This window comes from Alexandromys fortis, unplaced genomic scaffold, assembly GCF_014885135.2.
Source record: "Alexandromys fortis isolate MF-2015 unplaced genomic scaffold, M_Fortis_MF-2015_v1.1 scaffold_75, whole genome shotgun sequence".
NCBI classification, from domain to species: Eukaryota; Metazoa; Chordata; class Mammalia; order Rodentia; family Cricetidae; genus Alexandromys; species Alexandromys fortis.
Genome location: NW_026067956.1, coordinates 868,989 through 891,070, shown reverse-complemented (window position 1 = coordinate 891,070; position 22,082 = coordinate 868,989). Strand labels below are relative to the sequence as shown.

The following is a 22,082-nucleotide window of genomic DNA, read 5'->3' as shown; positions in this document are numbered from 1 at the left end:
TGTCCATGTTTTAGTGACTCATACAGGATATCTGTACCAGGGTCATGTTGTGTATACCTTAACGGACCCTTGGGGGCTTCTTTCTCTGACTTGCCTTCAGAATCCCAGTCTGCATTAGTTACTTTCCTGGTCGCTGTTAGACTATACCTGGCAGAAAACAAAGCCAAATAAAACGAAAAACTGACTGAAGGCAGTCAGGTTATTGTGGCTCACAGTTGAAGGGATACCGTCTGCCATGGTGGTGGGCCATGAGCAGCTCAGCTTGCTCACAGTTTGGTGGCCAAACAGGCAACAGAGAGCACTGAGAAGAAGGGAGGCTGGCCTATAACCCTTAAGGTCCACCTCTGCTGACCTAGGGCCCTGTGTGTGCCAGCTAGGCCCCATGTCCAGAGGGTTCCACAGCCTCCCCAGACAGCACTCCCAGATGGGGATTAGTGTTTGAATCATGGGGGCCTGTGTGTGTGTGTGTGTGGGGGGAACCTGTCTCACTGGGATGTAGCAAACAGGAAGGGCAGCGGTGCTGTGAAAGGAAGGAGGCTGGAGAAGAGAGGCTTCAGCCAGAGTCCAGACATTTCTCTTCACAGTCTCGAATGCAGACCTTGGGAATGTCCAGCTAAAAACTATGTTTTGTCACAGAAATGGACAGGTTTCTCTCTGATAGATGGCCCCGCCCTAACAGAAGGGAGCTAGCTGCCAAAAGAGAGACTTGGAGATGTAGGTAGAAAATCCAGCCCCTTCTACAGCCGCTAACTGCGTTGTTTCTTTCTACGAGACTGAGTGTTCAGACATCAACCAGACCGCGGGTGAAAACAGAGCCCAGACTCATACCCTGCTGTCAGGTGTCCAGCAAATCAGCGTCCTACCCTCTGCACCCAGTTAGGAAGCCAGCCTGCTGGCTCCAAGTCTGAAGCCTGGCCGGAGATCAGATAGCCATCTCTAGTCACAATCCAGGAAGCTGGACAACTTCTGTAGCCAACAGCTCCAACTGGCCAGGCCTCAGTGACTAGTTTCCCTAACCTTTAATCGGGCACAGAAGCCAATTTTGAATCCTTAACTAACCAACCACACGGGGGCTTGTCCCCCCAAACGGAAGCAATGGTGGTTCCGAGTAAACAACATTTGCTTTGCTCCTTGTCTATTTTTCCACGCTTGGATTTGCCCATCAGATCTATATGATTGACTAGTCCAGGAAGGGGAGGAGCTAAGCGGGCTCTTGGAAGAGGTCCTGGGGCTGATCCTGGCCCGGGAAAGGAAGGCAGCCTTGAGCCTGACAGGTGGCAAGAATAGTCGGAGACTGGAGTCGGAGACTGGAGACGTGACCTCGGTGTGAAAATAAGCAGAGCAGCGCGTTGGCCAATGCCGGGTTTGGAAGACGGCAAAGGGGGAATCAAGCACAGCTGTTTGTCACTCTCCTTAGGCTTTGTTTTGGCTTAGCTGCATGAGACAAAACAAAGCAAAATTCTGGGCATCTGAGATTTTTTTTTTTCTTTTCCATCTCTGATTTGACTATTGTCCTCTGAAATGGCTGGGGAAGGGTTTGACCTTTCAGTTCCCTGAAAAAGTTCTGCGGGGTGAAATCTGCCTTTTTGCCCAACACTAGATTGCTTTTGGAAGTGCCGATGGAAAATCAATCAAACATGATGCGTGTGTGGGCGGCTTGTTTTACAGACACAAGGACAGGATATTTTGGGGACCAAACCTGGAAGTGTCTGTCCCTGTTTGCTGTTCTTTGCCTACTCAGAAGTGCAGGCTCTGGGGGCTCATCCACCCCTCCAAACCTAAACCATAAAGACACAGGGGCAGAGGGCTGAGGAGAATGTCGCCGAGGGAGGTCTAAGGGAATTGCAGCAGCTTTCCTCAAAATTCCTTGGCCTCTGATGTTGGTCTTAATTCTTTGATGGAAAGTTGGAAGACAAGAGTTCCGTCAGTGCCTTTGGATTCCTGAAAAAGAAAGAAAGAAATCAACCCTAAAATGTGTGTGCTTCATCATTTTTTTCAAGATCGTGTTTCTAACCAGAAGTTTAGATCTGGGGATAGTTAGTGATTTTCAGTAAGTGATTATTTTTTGGATGGACAGGAAGTTGGTCCTGACATTTCGATGTCAAATGAGCCCTGGACTAATGCATATAAAGTCCGGCTTCCCCTCTTACTGTGTTTTATATCTAGCCCTTTACAGCAGGGATTTGTTCTGAGAACTGAGACCTTACCAACCTTATCATTGTGTAATCCTCACCGTGTTTCTATTCATGAATACAGATGGATGCTTCCCACACACCTAGGCCCGGACATTATCACCCAGTCATGAGGTCGCTCTCACCTATGTAGTTCACTATTGCAGACAACAGCATCATACAATGCACGCCTGAGCATGTTGTTTTCCTCAGTCGGCAGCATTCTTCTGGGAAGATGGGATCGTGGCTTTATTTCTATGATCTTACAGCTCTGCTCATCAAATTGTGGCTGAAGGTCCAGGTCCATTCACTTAGCAGCTGACTAGGAACACGGAAACTTAGGCCTTCAGATTTTAAAATGGAGGGCACATTGAAACACTGCCCTCAAAACGGCTTTGTGTAAAGCCAAAGACCTTGAAATGCTAGTCAATTCAGATGGCACTGAGAAAAATCTGTTTTCTTTTAAAGTTTTGGTTGCATTTTATATTTGCGTGTATTAATCATCCATATGAATGAGTTTTATTATGACATTTTCATATATGTGTATAATGTATTTTGATCATATTCATCCCAGTGCCTGTCTTGTCTCATGTCTATTCTTGCCAGTATCCAAATTTTGTTTCCATAATAATTGAATTGTCATATGGCAAAAGATGAAAGATTTCTGCACTATGAAGAAAAACCAGAGTATAGATGGTTAGTCAGTTACTTCCTCAAATAGGCTGTGGATTTTACACCCCAAATAAGTTGCAACAGCATTTTTGTTCTGTCTTCCATGCTAAGAAACCCAAGAATGTCTGTGCACTGAGGATGCCTTCTGCGGACAGCAAGGATTAATCTCCTCTGGTTGAACTGCAGGTTAAAGCTTGTGCTAGTGATGGGTTTTCGTAGAACAGAGTTTAGGGAATCTGATGCTCCTTGTGACCTGGTCCCTAGACTGAACACTTGAACATGGGTGGCCTGCGGCGATTTGTGGAGGAGAAGATGGAGCTGTTGGAGAAGGCTATTGAGCAGTGCTTTGCCTGCATGGAGCAGCCCCTGCAGGCAGGCGTCCAGGTGGCCAGGGCTTCCTACCGCCGTATCCTCGGGACATGCCTGGTGGTGAGTGGCCTTTTCTTCTCTTCAGCAAGGTCAACTTGGTCTCCAAATGCCTCTGATACCATCACCTTGCTTTCTAGAAGGAGCTAGAAGAAAGCAAGACATGGCTTGCTCCCACCTGTAATCTTACCTAACTCTGGAGGATTGCTGTGGGTTTTAGGTTAACCTGGGTTTTGTAGTAAGTTCCCAAGTAGTCTGGGGGAACTACAGAGTGAATTCCTATCTCAAAAACTCCTAGTCAAGATCAATCAGTCAATGAAGCAAGCAAGAAAACAAACAACAGCAGGGAAAGTGTGAAAATTCTGTGTAGGAAATCCTCTACGTAGATGGTTGCTCACCTGTGGCTGGGAAAATTAAGCCTGCAGTTCAGCAGCGGAAGTGCTGGGCTTCAGGGTTTGAGTTTCTTAGTTTGAGGGTCATTTACAGTAACATCTGGCTAAGGCACAAACCCTTCAGTATGTTAAGGCCTTTTAGAGATTTCTCGATCATCTCTTCTATAGAATGGGAATGCTAGGTGTCTGCCCTAAGTATCTCCTGGCACTGATGGCATTATCAGTCATGTTAGACAGAAGGAACAAACCCCTTGTAAGCTGCTTGCTTGGCATAAATAGTTTTATGTATCAGTCAGATGTGTGGGGTTTCTCAAAGACGGAGCTGTAAATGCGGGGTAGAATTCTGTTAAGACTAAGGGGTGAAAGGAGAGTTCTGTCATTTTGCTCAGCAGTCATGACAGGGTGTCACAGGCACAGAGGGTGACTTGAGTAACAGGCAAAGCTCAGGAGGCTGGAAAGTCAGATGTTGGCAGGGTTTGCTGAGACCTATTTCCCTGACTTGGAGACAGTGACCTGCTCGTGGTGCCCCTTATATTTTTTCCATGTGTATGCACACGTGTGTGTATATGTGTGTGTGTGTGTGTGTGTGTGTACATGCTGCATAACTAGTGTCTCTCTTATAAGGACTCCCATTCTATTGAATTTGGAGTCCACCTTTGAGATCTCATTTACCCTTAATGACCTCCTTAAATGTCTCTGCTGTGGGGTAATGCTCTTGTTCAGTATAAAGATTTGTCACTTGTATCTGTGGTGGCCCACACCTTTAATCCCACAGTCACAAGACAGAAGCAAGTAGATCTCTGTGAGTTCAAAGGCCAGGCTGGTCTACAAGAGCTAGTTCCAGGACAGGCTTCAAAGCTACAGAGAAACCCTGTCTCAAAAAAAACAAACAAAAAGTTACTTCTATTGGATTAATAAAATGAGGATTGACCAATAGCCAGGCAGGAAATAATAGGCATGACAACCAGACTAAGAGAATTCTGGGAAGAGAAAGGGTAGAATCAGGAATTGCAAGCCAGCTGCAGAGGAAGCAAGATGAGAATGCCTTGCTAGGAAAAAGTTACCAAGCCATGTGGTTAAACATAGATAAGGATTATGGGTTAATTTAAGTTGTAAGAGCTAGTTAGTAATAAGCCTGAACAATAGGCCAAACAGTTTATAATTAATACAAGCCTCTGTATGCTTATTTGTGACTAAATGGCTGCAGGACCAGGTTAGACAGAAACTTCTGTCAACAAATGGCGCCCAACATTTTGTAGCTATATCCACATAAAACCCAGGAGACTGAGAAAGCTTGGGAAGAGATTCTAGATATGAAAGAACAGAATCAAGCATGGCTTCTTTGTCAGGGTCTGGTGCTAGCCCAGACCATAAATTATTTCTCTCTGGATCAGACCCCAACATAAACTCTCTCTCCCTAGACCGGCATGGAGGTGCAGGAACAAAGACACACACAACTCATATGGCTTTATCAAGAAGGCTTGAATCAGCATCTCTATCAGGCATCCTCCAAATTACAAAGAAAGGAGCAAAACAACATCCTTACCTTTTGTTAGGTTATCCACAGCCTGTCTGGAAGGTCACGTGACCACCTCAGGTTATGGCCTGAGAGCCTGGCTGCCACACCATATAGAAATATGGGCCCACACTTCTTGGTAGCAGCATTTTCTTGGTGGGCTCTGTTATCTAGAGGCAAGCAGAGGTGCGGCTCCTTTATGAGAGGCTTCCTGACTCAGCGTTAGCAGCAAAAGCAGCTCTTTTAAGAGGCCCTGCTACCAAACACTTAAGTGGTGTTTATGAGCAGCCAGCAGCATGCTTCTTGGTGGTGGCATGGACCTAGAAACTCCGCAGAGTTGTGGCACTATAACCTGGCTCCTGCCAGTACCTCTGCCATGAAGGTAGATTCTCAGGAAATCCAAGGAATGGGGCAGAGCCAGCCACCAAAACCTCTTAATGCTAGCTATGATACTTAGCAGATTAAAAACTCATGTGGTCAAAGATAGAGATATACAGTAAAGACAGATTCAGAAAAAGAGAAAAACAAATTAAAAAAAAGCCCTTTAAATGGTTTACAGTATGTTTAAAAATATACATAGGCTTGGGAGAGAAAAGAAAATAAAAACCTAGCTGGCGGGATGGTGACTCCAATTGTATTTCATTAAATATTCATCAAAATTTATACTGTTCCTCGGGGATTCCAAGATATATACTTACTGTTACTCTGTATCACACTTTTTCATTTATCCCATAATTTCTCGTTTAACAAATAGTTGTCAATCACTACTTGAGTCCTTGTCAGAGGTGAACATAAAGATGGGTGAGACGTTGGGCCTGAGCTCAACAATCTGACTTTCTGGCATTAGAGACTGACAAGTGAGGAGATGGGCAAACCAGAAATTGTCTGGAAAGGTGAATTAGTGTATCGGTGACAAAATACCCGGTGAGAAACAGCTTGAGGAAGGAAGGGCTCATTCTGGCTCCCACTTGGAGGGCACAGAACATCATGGCGGGGATGGCTAGGCTTTAGGAGTGTGAGGCAGCTGGTCACACTGACTCTGCAGCCCAGAAGCAGAGAGTGACGAATGCCAGTGTCTTGCTTGCTTTCTCCTTTGAATTCGTTCTGGGACCTGGGTTGACAGAATGGTGCCATCCACATTTATTATTGGTCTTCCTAACTCAGTTAACTTAATCTAGAGTTAGATTAAGCTTGCCCAGAATTTTGTATCCTAAGTGATTTGAGAGTCTGTCACATGGACAATCGGTATTATTCACCATAGAGGCTTGTGATTGACATGAACCTGAGACACTTTGGAGGTCCAGGCAGGGGCTCCCAGTCACCCTAGAGATGTGACCTTGATCGCTTACTGCCTTGAGGACATGTTTCAAGACCGTGCTGTCTCATTTCCATCCTGAGATTCTCAGTAACGAAGTTTGACCAATAACAGTGAGAATCTGACCCTGTGACTTTCTAGTTGCTTCCCACTGACTTGCTGATTCGTTTAATTGTTTAGAGAAGCAGAGGGAACCAAGGTTTTCACCAGACCCTGAAAGCTGTTTGCCTCAAGAATGGCGTCTATGCCTCCAGGACTCTGGCCAGAATCGACCTCAACGGAGCCCTCTCTCAGCCTATCTATGACCAGATCGACCCTGTGTTTGGAGGCATTTTTAGGTAAAGAATCTTTCATCTTGCTCTCTCATAAATACACATCTGCAGGACATCAAGCCAGAGTCTCGGATTTGAGAATTTATTTCCTTGGCTCTGCAAGTGTAAAGAGTAGCTGGTTATTTGAGAAGGAAAGCTTAGCTTCTGGCACAACACAAAAGCCATCTTGGTTTGGTTTACTTAAAAATTTCCCATGGTGACCTGGGGTACAGATGGAGATGTTGCTTGCAGACTAATATTATGATTGCCATTATTTTCCAAATATCTCCTACGTGCAGCAGGGGATTCGTTTTCTTAGGGATCTGAGCCCTAGCACAGGGTATTTTGATTGGAGAGTGTGGAATACAGCAAGCACAAAGCCTTCGGAACGTTCCCTGAGTGTTAAAAGAAAACGTGGCCCAGGGAGGATGCTGTCTGCCTTTGGTGCATGCGTGCTCATGAACATGACTTGTGGGCTGTGTTCCCTGACCTCTCACTCCCCTCCATCAACAGAAGGAGGTTCCTCAGATCCCCAGTGCAGCAGCCTGTCCCAGGTATCCCTTCTCTATCCCCACTATTCTTGAAACACAGTTGGGTCCTGCCATACCATCTTCTACCCCACCCTGTGGGATAGACATAGAGCATCATTCAGTACAACCTGCATCTGTCATGCTAATCAGCATCTGCGTGAGTCAGCAAATGCTCCCTGTGACTCTACAGAGTGGCTCTGGTCCTTGACACATGAACAAGTGGACCATGAAGAACTGTGAGACTTTCCCAGGAACCCCAGATCATGGAAAAACCCCAGGATTCAAAGCTCATACTCTTTCTTAGTGGCCTGCTGCTTCTTCCTCTTCAGATATTCTGAAGTAGAGAACTCCTCCTTCATTTCACTTCCTCCCATCTCACCTGTGTCTAAAGGTTCAAGTCCCGCCTTCCCTAATGCAAGCACTGGCGATCACAGACAGTGAGTTTGGAGCCCGATCTCTGCCCCTTACCAGTTGTGTGATCTTGGGCATGTCGACCATTCCCTCTGTATGTCAGTTTCTCATCTGTAAAATAGGCACCGTCGTAATGACATGTAGGGCTTGAGGCCAAAGGCCTAGAACAGCCCAGCGTCTGGCACACGGTGGGGGATCTGACAGCTGTTACGGTTCATTGGTTTTTCTTCTTTCAAGTAATAAAAGAGAGCCAACGTGTCTCGTGCTTGTCTTGTTCCCAGAGTCACCACCATGGTCTGTTAATCTGTTCCATGGCTTTCTTCCTTAGGGATGGGAAGCCGAGTGGTTCTGCTCTGATGGTGCACATAGATGCTTTCAGACGTTCCCTAGAAGAGAGGATGGCAGAAACCGGGATAAGAAATGGCTGGAAATGCGATGGCTACAAGAGAGGCCTCCTAATCCAGGAGGTATGCTCCTCAGAGAGGGTGGAAAAGACGAGCCCTGGCTTTCTTCTCCCTGGATTGCCTAGGGGCTGGATGTATCTCTCCAGGACCCTGTGTGATGTAAGACACGGCGGGATGCAGATGAGAGAAGAGGTCCTAAGACCACCACGGAGGCATAGGACACTCAGGAGAGCTTTGTTCCACAGAGAAGCAATTAACTGGGCATCTGAAGTGGTGAAGCTGACACAGACCCCAGGATAGTCACAGAACACTTAAATGTAGAATAATGTGCATCCCATAATAAGATTGGCACTAACCTCGCCATCATTTCTGCCAATTTTATGAATGAGCCAAAGAAGCAAAGCTTAGAGGAGTCAGCCATTATCATCATCATCATTATTGTTGTTATTATTACTATTATCATCATCATCATCATCTGCTAGTATTGACAACTCCAGGCCCTTGCGTGTGACTCACTTTCCTCCAGGCCTAACTCGAATCACATGGCAACGCTGGCACTTATGCCAGCGCCCCTAGCCTCTCAAAGACCTTCCCTGAGTCTGTGCTCTACTTGGTACACACTTTGTAGAGTATGATTTGTACCAGGTACTGTGCAGGGGCTCCTTTAAAGGATAATGACACTCTCGATAGAGTCCTTGCCCATGGAGAGCTGGCAGCTGAGCTGTCGGGACGGCGTGCAGACAACTGTGCTAGTTACTTTTCCAATAAAATCCAGACAGAAGCAAATTGAGGAAGGAAGGGTTTATCTTGGCCCACAGTTTGTGGGTACAGTCCACCACTGAGGGTAAATCATGGTGGCAGCTACTCACATGACACCCACATTCAGGAAACAGTGAGTGATGAATATGGGGGTTGGCCTTGCTTTCTCCTTCTGGTCCATGACCCTACTGGATGGACTGGTGTTACCCACATTTGATGTATGGTTTCTGTGGATCAGTTAAACCTCATGTCTATAAAATCCCCACAGACCTCTGCAAAGCTTGTTTCCTTGGTTAGTCTCGATCCTGTCAAGGTGACAATATTGGTCATCACAACAGCCAGCCTAACAGAAGGCAGGAGGGTGGGGTGGGACACACATAGGCACACACACATAGGCACAGCTGACTGCCTCTGTCGGAGGAACCATCCCAAATATGTGTTAACATGCTTTCTCAGATAAGTGCCCTCCTGGGAGGCCTGGAGGGCCACATCCTCCGGAGGAAGAGGAAGATCTACGAGTCTGTCACCAGCTCCATTCAAAACGACCTGAAGCCCTGCTATGAAGGTGGTCCCCAGGGAAGCACTTCCTCTTCCTGGTTTTCTGGGATCCCATTTCCTATCAACTTCCTACTCTGCCGGCAGCTTTCTAAGAACCCATCCCTCCAACCTGAGTTCTTGTACTGCTCTCAGCCTAGACGCTGAGACAGTCGCAGGATGCAGGGAAAGGAACTGAGGGACCTCTCTGTCTACAAGTTGCCTGAGCCCTTGGCCTGTAGCTTAGGACACAGTGTTCACTTGTGCCTTCTTTAAATGCTTGTGGGTCAACTCTCAGGCCCCTTCTTGAGTTTGTTTTAGGAAGTGATTCTGTAACCTGCTTAACTCACTCATTAGATTTTCTGAATGATAATCTAAATCTTGGATAGTTTTTTTTTTTTTTTATATAACGTATGGTGTATATATATAGTGTTTTTTCTGCTTGCTTGCATGTCTGGCTTTTCTTCTGATGCCACAGATTTCTCAGCAGTCCCTGCTATCATGTGACTGTGGCTATCTTTTTTTCTTGGTCAGAGGCAGCTCAGATTGCTGGCAGGAAAGCCTGTGAGAGAATGAAGGATGTCATCCGAAGAGGGGTGGAGCGGCAGGTAGCCGAGGGCATGTTTGAGAGGGCTCAAGAGAGGATGTGGCACCAGTTTCAACAACTGAAGGTACTCTGCCTCGGCAGCGGGTTGTTCAGTCCTGGGGAGTGTAAATGGGGAGCTGGTACAGGAGAAATTGTAGATACCTGTGCCAACTAGAGCCGAATGCCCTCTGTCCTGGGCCTAGACAGTGCCCACTGTGCTCAGCATCCTTTCTTCCCTGCCTGCCCTCAAACGCTACTGTCCACTACATCATGGGGCTGTGACTTTAGAAACACAACCCCTTCAGCTCTGTCCCTTGTCACACATCTCTGCAAAGTCATCCGTAGGACGTGGGCCTTAATAGTTAGGTGGGTGCTTGGGTCTTGGCATGAATTCCCTCACTGAATCCCCAGCAAATCTGTGAGGTGGTACTCTCGCTGTATTCCTTCTATGTACTAACAAGCCCAGGCAGAAGAGATGAGCCAAGAGGTCACAGTTACCGGGAGTCAGAGCTACGTAGAGGGTTCAGGACCAGGTGACATGGTGCTAGTATTTTTTAATAAGGAAGATGGCTCAGCTCAGTACAATTTTGGTAAGAAAATATCAGAATATATCCGTAGGTCAGTGAGTGGAAGGACTTGGCTCAAATTCAATTTTGATTCCATCTGTTTCTGATATGGTTCCTTAGAGTCCTCTTGGACCTAAATATCCTGTTATCTCTATGTGTCAGATGTACATGTCTTGGCTCTGGGTTTCTTAGCTTGCTACCTTCTCCTTCCCAATGACAGAAAACCTTCATCTTGGTCTCGTTAGTCCCTCCCTGGCCATGAGGCTCCAAAGTCCTTTGTCCCAGTTCAGGCTTGGCTGACCTCCATCCCACCCACCAGAGGAAACTAGCTGTGGCAGCATCAAGCCAACTCCTCACTAACCTCCCTGAGACTGTCTCTCCTGCTTCTTCCCAACTTCCCCCATTTGTTTCAGAAAAGCCAGTCTCTGTTGTATAAAGCGGGGAACTTCTCTTGGCCTAGGTGAGAGCTATCTTGTTTATTAGCAGCTGTTTGGCTCCACTCAGTTAGCATGGACCACAGACCAGAAACACATGTGGGGAGCTGACCAGACTCTATAGAGCTGTTCTCCACCGAGTATGCAGAAATGGTATCATTAAAGCTACTCAATGAAACACGTTACTGAAAAGGGACTAATACACTGACCATGTGCATATATAGCTTAAATCATAGGCATGTGGATAGATAAGAATGGGTAAGATCATCTTGTGCTCCATCTGCTCACTTTTTTTTTTTTTGAGACAGGGTTTCTCTGTAGCCTTGGTGCCTGTCCTGGAACTAGCTCTGTAGACCAGGCTGGCCTTGAACCCCCAGAGATCCGCCTGCCTCTGCCTCCCGAGTGCTGGGATTAAAGGCATGCGCCACCACCGCCCGGCTTTCCTCTCACTTTTTTTAAAAATCAAAAACATTAGTCAACTTTTGCTGAGTGGTGGTGGCACACACCTTTAATCCCAACACTCGGGAGGCAGAGGCAGGCAGATCTCTGTGAGTTCGAGGCCTGCCTGGTCTACAAAGTGAGTTCCAGGACAGCAAGGACCAAATAGAGAAGCAAGGACTAAACAGAGAAACCCTGTCTTGAAAAACTAAGAAAAGAGAAAAGAATATTAGTCAACTTTTAATTATTTAAAAAAGGAAGGAATTTTGTTTTATACATATTTAGTGTGGGAAAAGTTCCTGTTTTTAAACTGACCTCTGAGCTGATGAGATGGATCAGCAAGTAAAGGCACTCACTGCCGAGCCTGGCGATCTGAGTTCAATCCCCAGGACCTACACAGTGAAAGGAGAGAACTGGCTCCCACATGTAGTCTTCTGGTTCTGTCTGTGTGCTGCTGCCTGTGCCGCCTCCCTCTATAGACTAGCTAGCTAGCTAAACATAAAGATAAGTGGATCCCTTTATAATGTTATCGTAAGCTGAGGAGCAGAAGACTAGTCTACTGAATGTATTGATCAGTCGCTGCTAAACTGATCAGTCATACAATGTCTTAGTTAGGGTTGTGTTGTTGTAAGGAGAAACCGTGACCATTGCAACTCTTATAAAGGAAAACATTTAATGGGGCCTGGTTTACAGCTCACAGGTTTAATCCATTATTATCATGTCGGGAAGACATGGTGCTTGCTGGAGAGGTAGCTGAGAGTTCTACATCTTGATCCTCAGGCAGTAGGAAGAGAGTGACACTGGGCCTGGCTTGAGCATTATTAAACCTCAAAGCCCACCCCCAGTGACATACTTCCTCCAGCAGGGCCACACCTCCTAACAGTGCCACTCACTATGAGCTTATGGAAGCCATTTTCATTCAAAATACCACATGCAGCTTGCTGATTTGCTGTTACCATAGTGAGGTAACTATATCTGGTTTAGAGAGCTATAGCTCTCCCTCTCCCTAATCTTATAGACAAAGATGCTGAGGCCCAGTGAGCTGAATTTACTAGTCAAGGTAGGGGCCCTTGTTCTGGCATTGAAGAAGTATAAGGCTAGGAAGTGAGATTTGATTTCAAGACTAGAGTCCACCAGGTTGGAGGAAGGAATCTTGGTGTTTGCCACAGGAGATAAGAAACAGAGGAGAGCCGACAATGGTTTTAGGTGCTCGGAGGGTTGAGAACAGCAGAAAGACATTCCTCAGGCCTTTGGGAAGAAGAGTCGGTCCTGTCTAACAAGGTGCACTGCACGGGGCAATGGCGATAGATACCCACCCAGGACTCACGCAGGAGAGGACTGTGAGTTTGAAGCTGCATCTCTTCTTTAGCTCCAGATTCAGTAGGCTGCCTCCAGGAGACAGCCTGCCGTGCATCTGCATAGGCAAGGAGGGAGCTGCAGAGACAGGAAGGAGCCAATGAGAATGCCTTCCGCTGATAGCCCTCTGGGGTCATCTCCAGCTTGTGGGGGTCCAGTGAGGTTTTCTTTATAACTCGCTTTCCCGTAGGCTGCTCCATCCTAACGATCTGATGTTCTTGTCATGTAGCATGCAATCACTGAGAGGGTCAAGGGAAGCTTCACTACCATGCTGACCCTTGCTGCCCCCCAGGGAGATGGTCTCTACAAGGAGCTTGTAGGTGAGTAGAAAAACGTTTGATTGGAGGGCAGTTGTGCAGTTGCCCCTGCTTGAGTTCAAAGATACCAAAGTGGGTGGGACTGAAGAAATAGTTCAGCAGTTAAGAGCACTGACTGTTTTTCCAGAGGACTTGGGTTCAACTCTCCGCACCCACATGGTGACTCACAACTCTCTGTATCTCTAGTCCCAGGAGATCTGATGCCCTCTTTTGACCCCTGTGGGTACTGCTCTCATATGATGCACACACAGGTATGCAGGCAAAACACACATACAAATGAAAATAAATAATAAAAATGTAGAAGCACAGACATCAAGGTTGGAATTTCTAGAACAAGTTCTGCAGATGATGGTTTTGACTGTCCCACTCTGCCGAGGACCCAACAGAGACAAGTGCTTGGACTCAGTGGGTGCCATCTTGTGTAAGTCTCCCCAGTCCTCAGAGACACTAGCCACTGCTCCATCTTTTAGATGCAGAGAAAAGAGACAGCCTAGGCCATGCTTACTCCCAAGTTTCTATAGCTGGCCACTGGCAAACAGCAACCCAAAAGCTCCCCCTCTGTCTCCATAGCCTTTTTTCCAAGATGCTGCCTTAGAAAAGATCCCATCTCCTAGTGATAGAGAAAAAAGATTCTCTTGATATACTGGAACCCTGGGAATGTGGCTGTGTCCCTACCCAGAGCTTCATTGAACTGCCTTGTATAAATAAGATGGTGGCCAAGTCGGGAGAAAAGTAATTGAGAAATTTCTAGCCAAAATTCCCCAGGCTTGAGGCTCAGCATCCTGGGAATCTAGGATTTTGCCCTCTCAGCAGCCCCGTGTATGCCCAAAATGGCAACAGCGCCTGTGGTACCCCAAGGCAAGACAACGCAAACCCATGTGAGCACAGCACAGATTATGGGAGACACGTGGTTAGTGGGCAGCGGAGCAACTGCTGTGGCTGTGAAGCACCTCAGCCCAGGACACAGCAGTAAAAAGCATCCCCAGCAGGTGTTGGAGAGGAAGAAAGCCATGCGGGAAAGCATGCGTGGTGTATAGCCATTTGTGGAGGACTTCTCAGGGGGACTCGAGTTTTTATAGTCACTGTATCATAGATTGCCTTTAAGGAAATCATACTTGCTGAAGGTCTTCCAACTGTCCAGTTGCAGACAACTACCCCAAGTGTGATCTAAGTTCTGCCTGCCAAGATGAAGCGTTCTCTTCCTCCTAATACCAAGTGCATATCATGATGGAAGACTATGCCAGATGCAAAGGACCATATGGCAAACTGTGCATTCAAGTATTGCCTGGTTTGTCGGTATGGAAGGAACCTTCAAGACTAAAGAGCCCAGACTTTCCCCCTCACTTAACAATAGAGTAAAGTCACCTATGTGGTCTCCCAAGAGAGAGACAGGGAATAGCAAACCAGTAAGTAGAATATATGGTCCGGGAAGGTGCTCAAGGGAGGACTCATGAGAAATGACACTTGAGACCTGAAGGAGAGGGTCCATTCTAGTAGCAGATGGTTAGTATAGCTGTGATGCAGAGATTTTTTAAGGCTGGACACTGGGAAAGCTGTGTTAGCTGAGGCTGGACACCAGGGAAGCTGTGTTAGCCTAGGCTGGACCTTGAGGGAAGCTGTTATCCACACATGGTGAGCCGATGATGGCTAGCATCAGACCCAAGGTTCATCTGAAGTTTCTACCCTGAGGACTGTGTTGGTCAGCGTTCTCTAGAAGAACGGAACACAGGGAATGTGTGTGGATGTGGAGAGGTCCGTTCACTTGTGGAAGTCGGGCGTATCAGACATTTGATGGAAGAGTGTAGAAGGCCAGCGACCCTAAAGAGTTTCATTTGGAGTCCAAAGGTGGTCTCTGCAGAACCATGAACTGACTGCCCAGGTGAAAGCCAGGGTAATCGGAGAATCTCTTCTTCCTCAGAGGGAGGGCAGCCTTCAGCTGGTGGCATAACACGTTAAGGGGAGGTGGTGACTGTGCTCCAGGTTCCCCAGTTTAAAAGAACCTCCCAGACAGACTAAATCCGACGAGTGTCTGGACACCGTGGCCTGGGAAGCTGCCATAAAATTACCCCTCATAGCTGACCTGATGGCACACGCCGGCAATTCCTGCACTTGGGAGTCTGAGGCCGGAGGGTTTCCTGGGCTTGTATCATGACAGCCTATTTCAAAACAAAAACGTTAAAACACACAACTCACCAAATAAATCAAAACCAAAACCAAACAAAAGACATGTACAAAACAGACAGCAAGCTAAGCACAGTGAGAGCACAATCAGAATCAGATTAGAAAATGAACATCTTCGATTTCAAAAGAGAGCAAGGCAAGTTCACTGGGAACAGAGGTTGGGCGAAGAAGGAGGTCTGGGGGACAGAGATCTGCCTGGCGGGATTGTGGGCAGGTCCCACCGTGTCCTCTGCCTTGTGTCTCTCTTCACCAGGCTCTGAGGAGGTCTAAGAGAACGCCAGAAGGTTCTCAGGACTTTTCCCCTAAAGATTAATTTTATTTTTTTTTAAAGTGTGTGTGTGTGTATACATACACGTAGGCACATAAGTGCAGGTGTCCTTGGTAACCAGAGGCATGGGATTCCCCTGGAGGTTGTGTACTGCCTGCTGTGGATGCTGGACTTAGATCCTTTCTCTTCAAGAGCAGTAAGCCAGCTCTCCAGTCACCCAGGGCTTTTTGAGGGATAGGCTCTTTTTAAGTATGACCTCCCCGTAACCCATGCCGAGATGTCTTCAGGTGACAAAGAGACTCCCTGGCTTGACTGGGATTTTTTTTTTTTTTTTTTTCGAGACAGGGTTTCTCTGTGGTTTTGGAGCCTGTCTGGAACTAGCTCTTGTAGATCAGGCTGGTCTTGAACTCACAGAGATCCGCCTGCCTCTGCCTCCTGAGTGCTGGGATTAAAGGCGTGTGCCACCACCGCCAGGCTGACTGGGATGTTTATAAAACAAGGATACAGGGTTTTCTGATTATTCCAGATCTTATGTCCTAAATTTCGGTTGCGGAGGGCTTCGTTTAGAGGGCTGTTCTTGGAGCAGCATTGACCGGGTGCGTGCATGTCTGCGTTTCTGATTGCGCATGCGTGTCCGCTTCTCCCTAGACGTCAGGAGTGAGCAGAAGGAGATGGAGAAGCTCCACAGAAGCCTAAGGGAGGTTGCCGAGAACGCGCAGCTGCGGAGGGGCATGCAAGATTTCCTCCTGCGAATGTCCCCCAGCAAAGCAGGCCCCCGTGGGATAACACTTTAGTTTGGAGGACTTAAACCTGAAGAGATGAAAATAAGCCTGGAGACAAATAACCAGAATTATTAATACATGTTTTTTGAAACAGAATAAAAATCATTTCTCATCTTTTGAACTTTCTATATACCATAAAGCCAGGATATCATTATTTCTGGTATAATTTTCTTTTACAGCCGAAAATCTGTCATCCTGAGTCCTGAGTGGACTCTTGAGCGCTAAGGACAAGAACCTTACACTTCACAGAACACAGACATTTACACGTTAGAAAGCAGAACGTTATAAAATTCGGCCTCAGGCACCAGACTGTTTCCCACTTTAACAGTGATGGGACCTGAGGAGGAGGCTATGCTGTCCCGCGGGATAGGTCCGAGACCAGGTGTTGGTTACCGTTCTGCGGCTGTGATAGCAAACCCTGGCAAAAGCCACTTACAGAAGGAGAGTTATGTTGGCTCAGGAGTCTGGGCACTAATCCGTCATGGCAGGAGTCAGAGGCTCTGCTCACGTCCTCTGGCGTCCAAATGCAGAGAATGAATGCCGGTGCTCAGCTCCCCTCTAAACAGAAGCCAGTTAGATCCCTGTTGGGCTCCAGTCTTTTTGGTTGAGATCTTAAAGAAAATTCCACTCCACGTAGACAAATACAGAACTGGAATACAGGGCAATGTTTTTTAATAGGTATTTGAATTTATCAGTGGGGTAGTTCTTTGATTCTGCGGTCTTAAAGGATGGTAGTTTATTTTTAAAGATTTATTGTATGTTTTAAGGTATATGGGTGTTTTGCTTGCATGGATGTGGGTGCACCCATGGAAGACAGAAAGGGGCACTGGATTGCCTATAATTAGAATCACAGATGATCGTGAGCCACCATATGGGTGCTAGGACTTGAACCTGGATCCTCTTCAAGAGCAGCCAGTGCTCTTAACCACTGAGCCATATCCCCAGCACCCAACAATGGTATTTTCTTAAAGGCTGGTTGCAGTGTGGGAGCTGAAACTGAATCAGTGAACTTTGTTTTTAAATCTCGTTACACTAAAATCCATTCTGTAGTCTTACACACACAGAGCAGGCCTTTCTCTTTCTAAATTCTCCTGCCTCGGCTCTGAAATTCTGGAGTTGCATGTGTCCAGCACCACATCTGGGTTATCTTCTGTAATGTGAACGCATTTTAGAAACCACTGCACAGTTTTACAGCATAAGGCATTTTGAAAATACTTGTTCACCAGATCAGACAGATGTTCTAAGTGTTGGCACCTTTCATCATACAATTTCACAAAGTCACATTTCTTATTTATTTATTTATTTATTTATTTATTATGTATACAATATTCTGTCTGTATGTATGCCTGCAGGCTGGAAGAGGGCACCAGACCCCATTCGAGATGGTTGTGAGCCACCATGTGGTTGCTGGGAATTGAACTCAAAGACCTTTGGAAGAGCAGGCAATGCTCTTAACCTCTGAGCCATCTCTCCAGCCCCTACAAAGTCACGTTTCTTAACACTTTCACCAGTGTCCCCAGAAAAGGCCTGAAGTGGTGGGAAGCTGTGCTGCTCACGGCAGTGAGCACAGATTTAATACAGTTTAGGTTTTCCCCTACAGGCTCGTCTCCTCATTGTCATAGATACTGACTGCTGTTTGAAGCGAAAGGTTCGCTTTCAAGCCAGTTTCCACTGTATAATAATGCAAAATAAACCCCTTCTCTAGTAAACGCTTCATGTTAGTTACTTGTCCACAGAGAAGAGAAGAATAACTAATGCATCAACCTTCAGTGGCATGGGTAAGCTGTCTGTCAGGGGGTCTTGTTTGAGGATGGGTTCTGACTCAGCAGGTCTGGGCAGGACAGGGAAATGCCGCATCTGGACAGATTCCCAACGCTGCGTCTTCGGGCAGTGCGATGATTAGTAATGCTGGTGTCAATGTGGCAGGATCTAGGGTCGTACTGGAGAAAGCCTGTGTTCTTGAAGGGGTTTCTAGACTGGGTTAACTGAAGAAGGAAGAGCCGTCATAAGTGTAGGGGGAGCGTTCTGTGGGCTGGGGTTCTGGGCTGAGCTAGGAGGAGACAGGGAGTTGAGCTTCCGCATTCATCATCGCTAGCTCTGCTTCCAGACTGCGGATACAACGTGACAAGCTGCCTCCCTTCCGGACTGTGGGCACAATGTGATAACCTGCCTCCTTTTCCTACTGCGGACACAATGTGGCAAGCTGCCTCCTCCCCGGCCACCACGACTCCCCACTTTTGTGGACTGTACCCTTGACTCTTGAGCCCAAAGAAATAAAGATTAGATATTTGATCGCAACAGCGATGATGACGACAACCATGACCGTAATGATTAATACAGGTAGCAAAGGGACAGAGTCCAGAGTCTCAGATTGAGTGCCTCAGATCCTCTGCCTGGTCACCTGGACAAATGACGTCTTCGAGCTATAGCCTCCCATTCTGAGAGACCAAGCTGCAATGTTCTGAAGGCTAGGAACTTTCTTTCGGGGTGAGGGTGGGGCTGGGTGAAAGAATAGGGAGGAAAGAACAGGCGGAGGCTCTGCGTCACTGTGGGGCCAGCAATTTCCAGAAAATGCTAAGGCAGGTAACACTTTGGACTCATGCAGCTGAGCAGCCCCAGAGCTGCCTGGGAGACCTTTCCAGCTCTGCGCATTCTTCCACTCCTGAGTTCCCACTGGGAGCGAACTGCAGTAGCCTTGAAGGTTCAGTGTTCTCCAGCGTCCAGCTGAGGACAGCCCCACCCCCATCCCTGGGCAGCGTGGTCACCTCTTCATCTTAAAGGATTGGGCATAAAGAAGGCTTGAGGTGCTTGGGAGCCTCTCTGTGGTCTTTGAACAAATGCCGGGCTCTTACAGTAATATGAGACTGTGTGATTGCCTGTGTTGAGCTGAGACTTGGAATGTTAGCACAATGAGACCCTGGAAGCCTGCAGGGCTCAGAGTGGCCATCCGTGTGGGCTTGGAATGTCAGCCCTAGATACTGGGGTTTCAGCCGTCTGCAGTGTGTCCAGAGCCTGCTGGGATGTTGTCATCAGCTTGGAGACCAGCTGGTTCTGGGCCCAGCTTTAGGAGATGTAGCAGAGAGAGGATGCCTCAGAGAAGGAGCCGTGCAAAGAATCCCCTGTAGGCAAAATGCCCTCTCTCTCCAGAACTAAGAGAATGAATGCACCGTCTTTTCAAGGACTCGTGTCTCCTTAGAGAGTCTACTGATAGATTTTTGTCTTTTATATTTATTTATTTATTTTTATGTGCATGACTGCCTTGCCTTTGTGGAGGCTTGAATTAGAATGGCCCCCATAGGCTCATACATTTGAATGCTTGATCCCTAGATGGTGGAACTGTTTGGGAAGGATTACGAGGAGGTGTGTCCGTGGTGACACGCTTTGAGGTTTCAGAAGACTGCCACCATTCCCAGTGTCTCTCTCTCTCTGCCCTCTGCTTGCAGACTGAGATGTGAAATCTCAGTTCCTGCCACCATGCCTTTGCTCCACCATCAAAGACTTTACCATCTGAAGCCTGAAGCCCAATTAAACACATTTTTCATTTATTCATGGTGTTTCATCACGTCGATAGAAGGGTAACTAATACAGCCGGCATGTATATATCTGTACCATCTGTGTGCCTGGCACCTGCAGAGGCCACAAGAAGCTGTTGGATCCCCCAGGCGTGAGGTTGTAGACAGTTGTGGACCACCATGTGGGTAACTAGCTAAGAGCAGAACTCAGGTCCTTTGCAAGGGCAGCTAATGCTCTTAACTGCTGAGCAATCTCCCCAGCCTCCCTACTGATCTATTTGAAAACAATTTCTGTGACCGTAGAGAAGACAAATCCAGTCTGAGTTGTATTTTTTTTTTCTTTTTAGAAATACAGGAGCTAACTATAAAAAGTAAGCGTGAGAGCTGGAATGAGCGCCGATGGGAAACAGGTTTTTGGCGTGATGGTTGAGAGTTTAGGGAGCTCTTGCTTATGGAAGCCTTACACAGCAGAATGCTTGCATGCCTTCCTTTGATAAGTATACAATCCAAATAAAAATAAAATTTCCATTTTGCACCAACTGTAACTTATGCTTTGGGAAAGAAAAGAAAGACACTAACTCATCACTCTTTTTTTTTTTTTTTTTGGTTTTTTCGAGACAGGGTTTCTCTGTGGTTTTGGAGCCTGTCCTTCACAACAGATTTTCTGTGTAGCTTTGTCTGTCCTGGAACTCACTCTGTAGACCAGGCTGGCCTTGAACTCAGAGATCTACCTACCTCTTTCTCCCACGTGCTGGGATTAAAGTTATGTGCTACCAATTCCAACTCCTTCTTTTTAAAAAATTTTTAAAAATTCTCTCTCAACCTTTGTTTTTTCTCCTCTCTGCCCTTCCTGGAATGATTCGTGCTGAGATGTCTTTACCTTCAGGCTTGTGGTGTTGATGGACAGCACGTTTCCGGTTCTCAGTTGTTCCTGAAAACATGCACGGAATTTCTCTCCCTGACCAGAGCGGCAAAATCAGTTCTGAGTTACCGCTCAGCACAATGGAGGGGCTTCATCACATTTCCCTTTAGAAGTGGGGGAGGCATCAGAGGTCATGGGGTCTGGCAAGCCACATGATGTAGGAGATCCTTGGTGTGGATCCTGTTGGGGAAAGAGTCCCCGACTGTGATCACGTGAAGTCCATGGTGGGAATTTTCGGTTCTGACAGCCAGTTCTAGCTGACTCAGTGCTGATCCAGGATGGTGTGGTTTGAATGATAAATGTCCCCTATAGACTGATGTATTTGAATACTTGGGTCCCTGACTGATGGTGCTGTTTGGGGAGGGTATGGAACCTTTAGGACATAGAACCTTGCTGGAGGAAGCCCGTCACGTATGGTAGACTTTGTGGTTTTATAGTCCTACTTCCTGTATGTGGATGAAATGGGATTGGCCCTTCCTACCATTGTGGACTCTCCCTCTGGAACCCTAAGCTAAAATAAACTCATCCCGTAAGTTGCTTCTAGCCACGATCCTTTATTACAACAACAGAGAAACACCTAATATAGGCTTTTGCATGTGGAGAAAATTCTGAATCTCTGCAGATAATTCAGAGAAATCCAGAGCTTCTTCCTGTGGCAGCCCTGCACGGATCGGCCACCCCAAACCTCCTCTGAGTGATTTCTTCTCCGAGCCAAACACGCCCTTTTCTTGCTTGCTCACTTCTGGACCCTTCAACACCCTTGCTATGGTTCCTACCAGATGCATCCAGAACCAAACACGCCATCGTGTATGAATTTGTCAATGCGGACTTCAGGGACTCTGTGACCCCCGTTCTTCTGCCTCACTTAAACCCGTAGTGAATCACACTTACTCAGAGTCATGTAAAGTAAGTGTTTTAAGTGTGCCCTGGGAAGCTGGTAGCCCACATCCTGTTCATGGGGAGGACATCATTCCAACACCAGTGTCTGGTTTACATTTATCCCAGGACTTTCTTCTTAAGGGTTTTGGCCCAAAGGCTCCCTCTGTTTTTACTGGTTTCTTATGATTGAATGTTTGGCTACCAACTACAAATTGCTCATATTATAATAATTTCATTATCTAATTCCCAAGAAAAATTTGGATCCTCTGGGCTCTGAGATACAGCCCCTGGAAAGCACCCTGGCTCCCTGAGTTTGACAATGCAAGGGGCTCCAGGTAGGTCCCTTGAGGTAGCCCAGGGAGGATGCTTATCTACCTCACAGCCTAGAACTCTGGACCAGTGTGGAGAAACCCGGGCTGTCTCCTGCAATCTATCACACCTTTTGGAGAATGAACTCAAG

At 46.9% G+C, this 22,082-nt stretch overlaps 1 protein-coding gene across 1 annotated transcript in view; it reads left to right on the top strand.

The window, feature by feature from the left end:
• Positions 1-16,448, top strand: part of Nuggc (nuclear GTPase, germinal center associated) — a 35,657-nt gene extending 19,209 nt beyond the window's left edge. The window contains exons 10-16 of the mRNA XM_050152281.1: positions 3,108-3,272; positions 6,613-6,770; positions 8,013-8,151; positions 9,304-9,412; positions 9,916-10,052; positions 12,991-13,081; positions 16,176-16,448. Coding sequence (XP_050008238.1) covers positions 3,108-3,272; positions 6,613-6,770; positions 8,013-8,151; positions 9,304-9,412; positions 9,916-10,052; positions 12,991-13,081; positions 16,176-16,321 — 945 coding nt within the window. The 3' untranslated portion in view covers positions 16,322-16,448. The remainder of the gene's footprint in view (positions 1-3,107; positions 3,273-6,612; positions 6,771-8,012; positions 8,152-9,303; positions 9,413-9,915; positions 10,053-12,990; positions 13,082-16,175) is intronic.
• Positions 16,449-22,082: the final 5,634 nt, after the last annotated feature.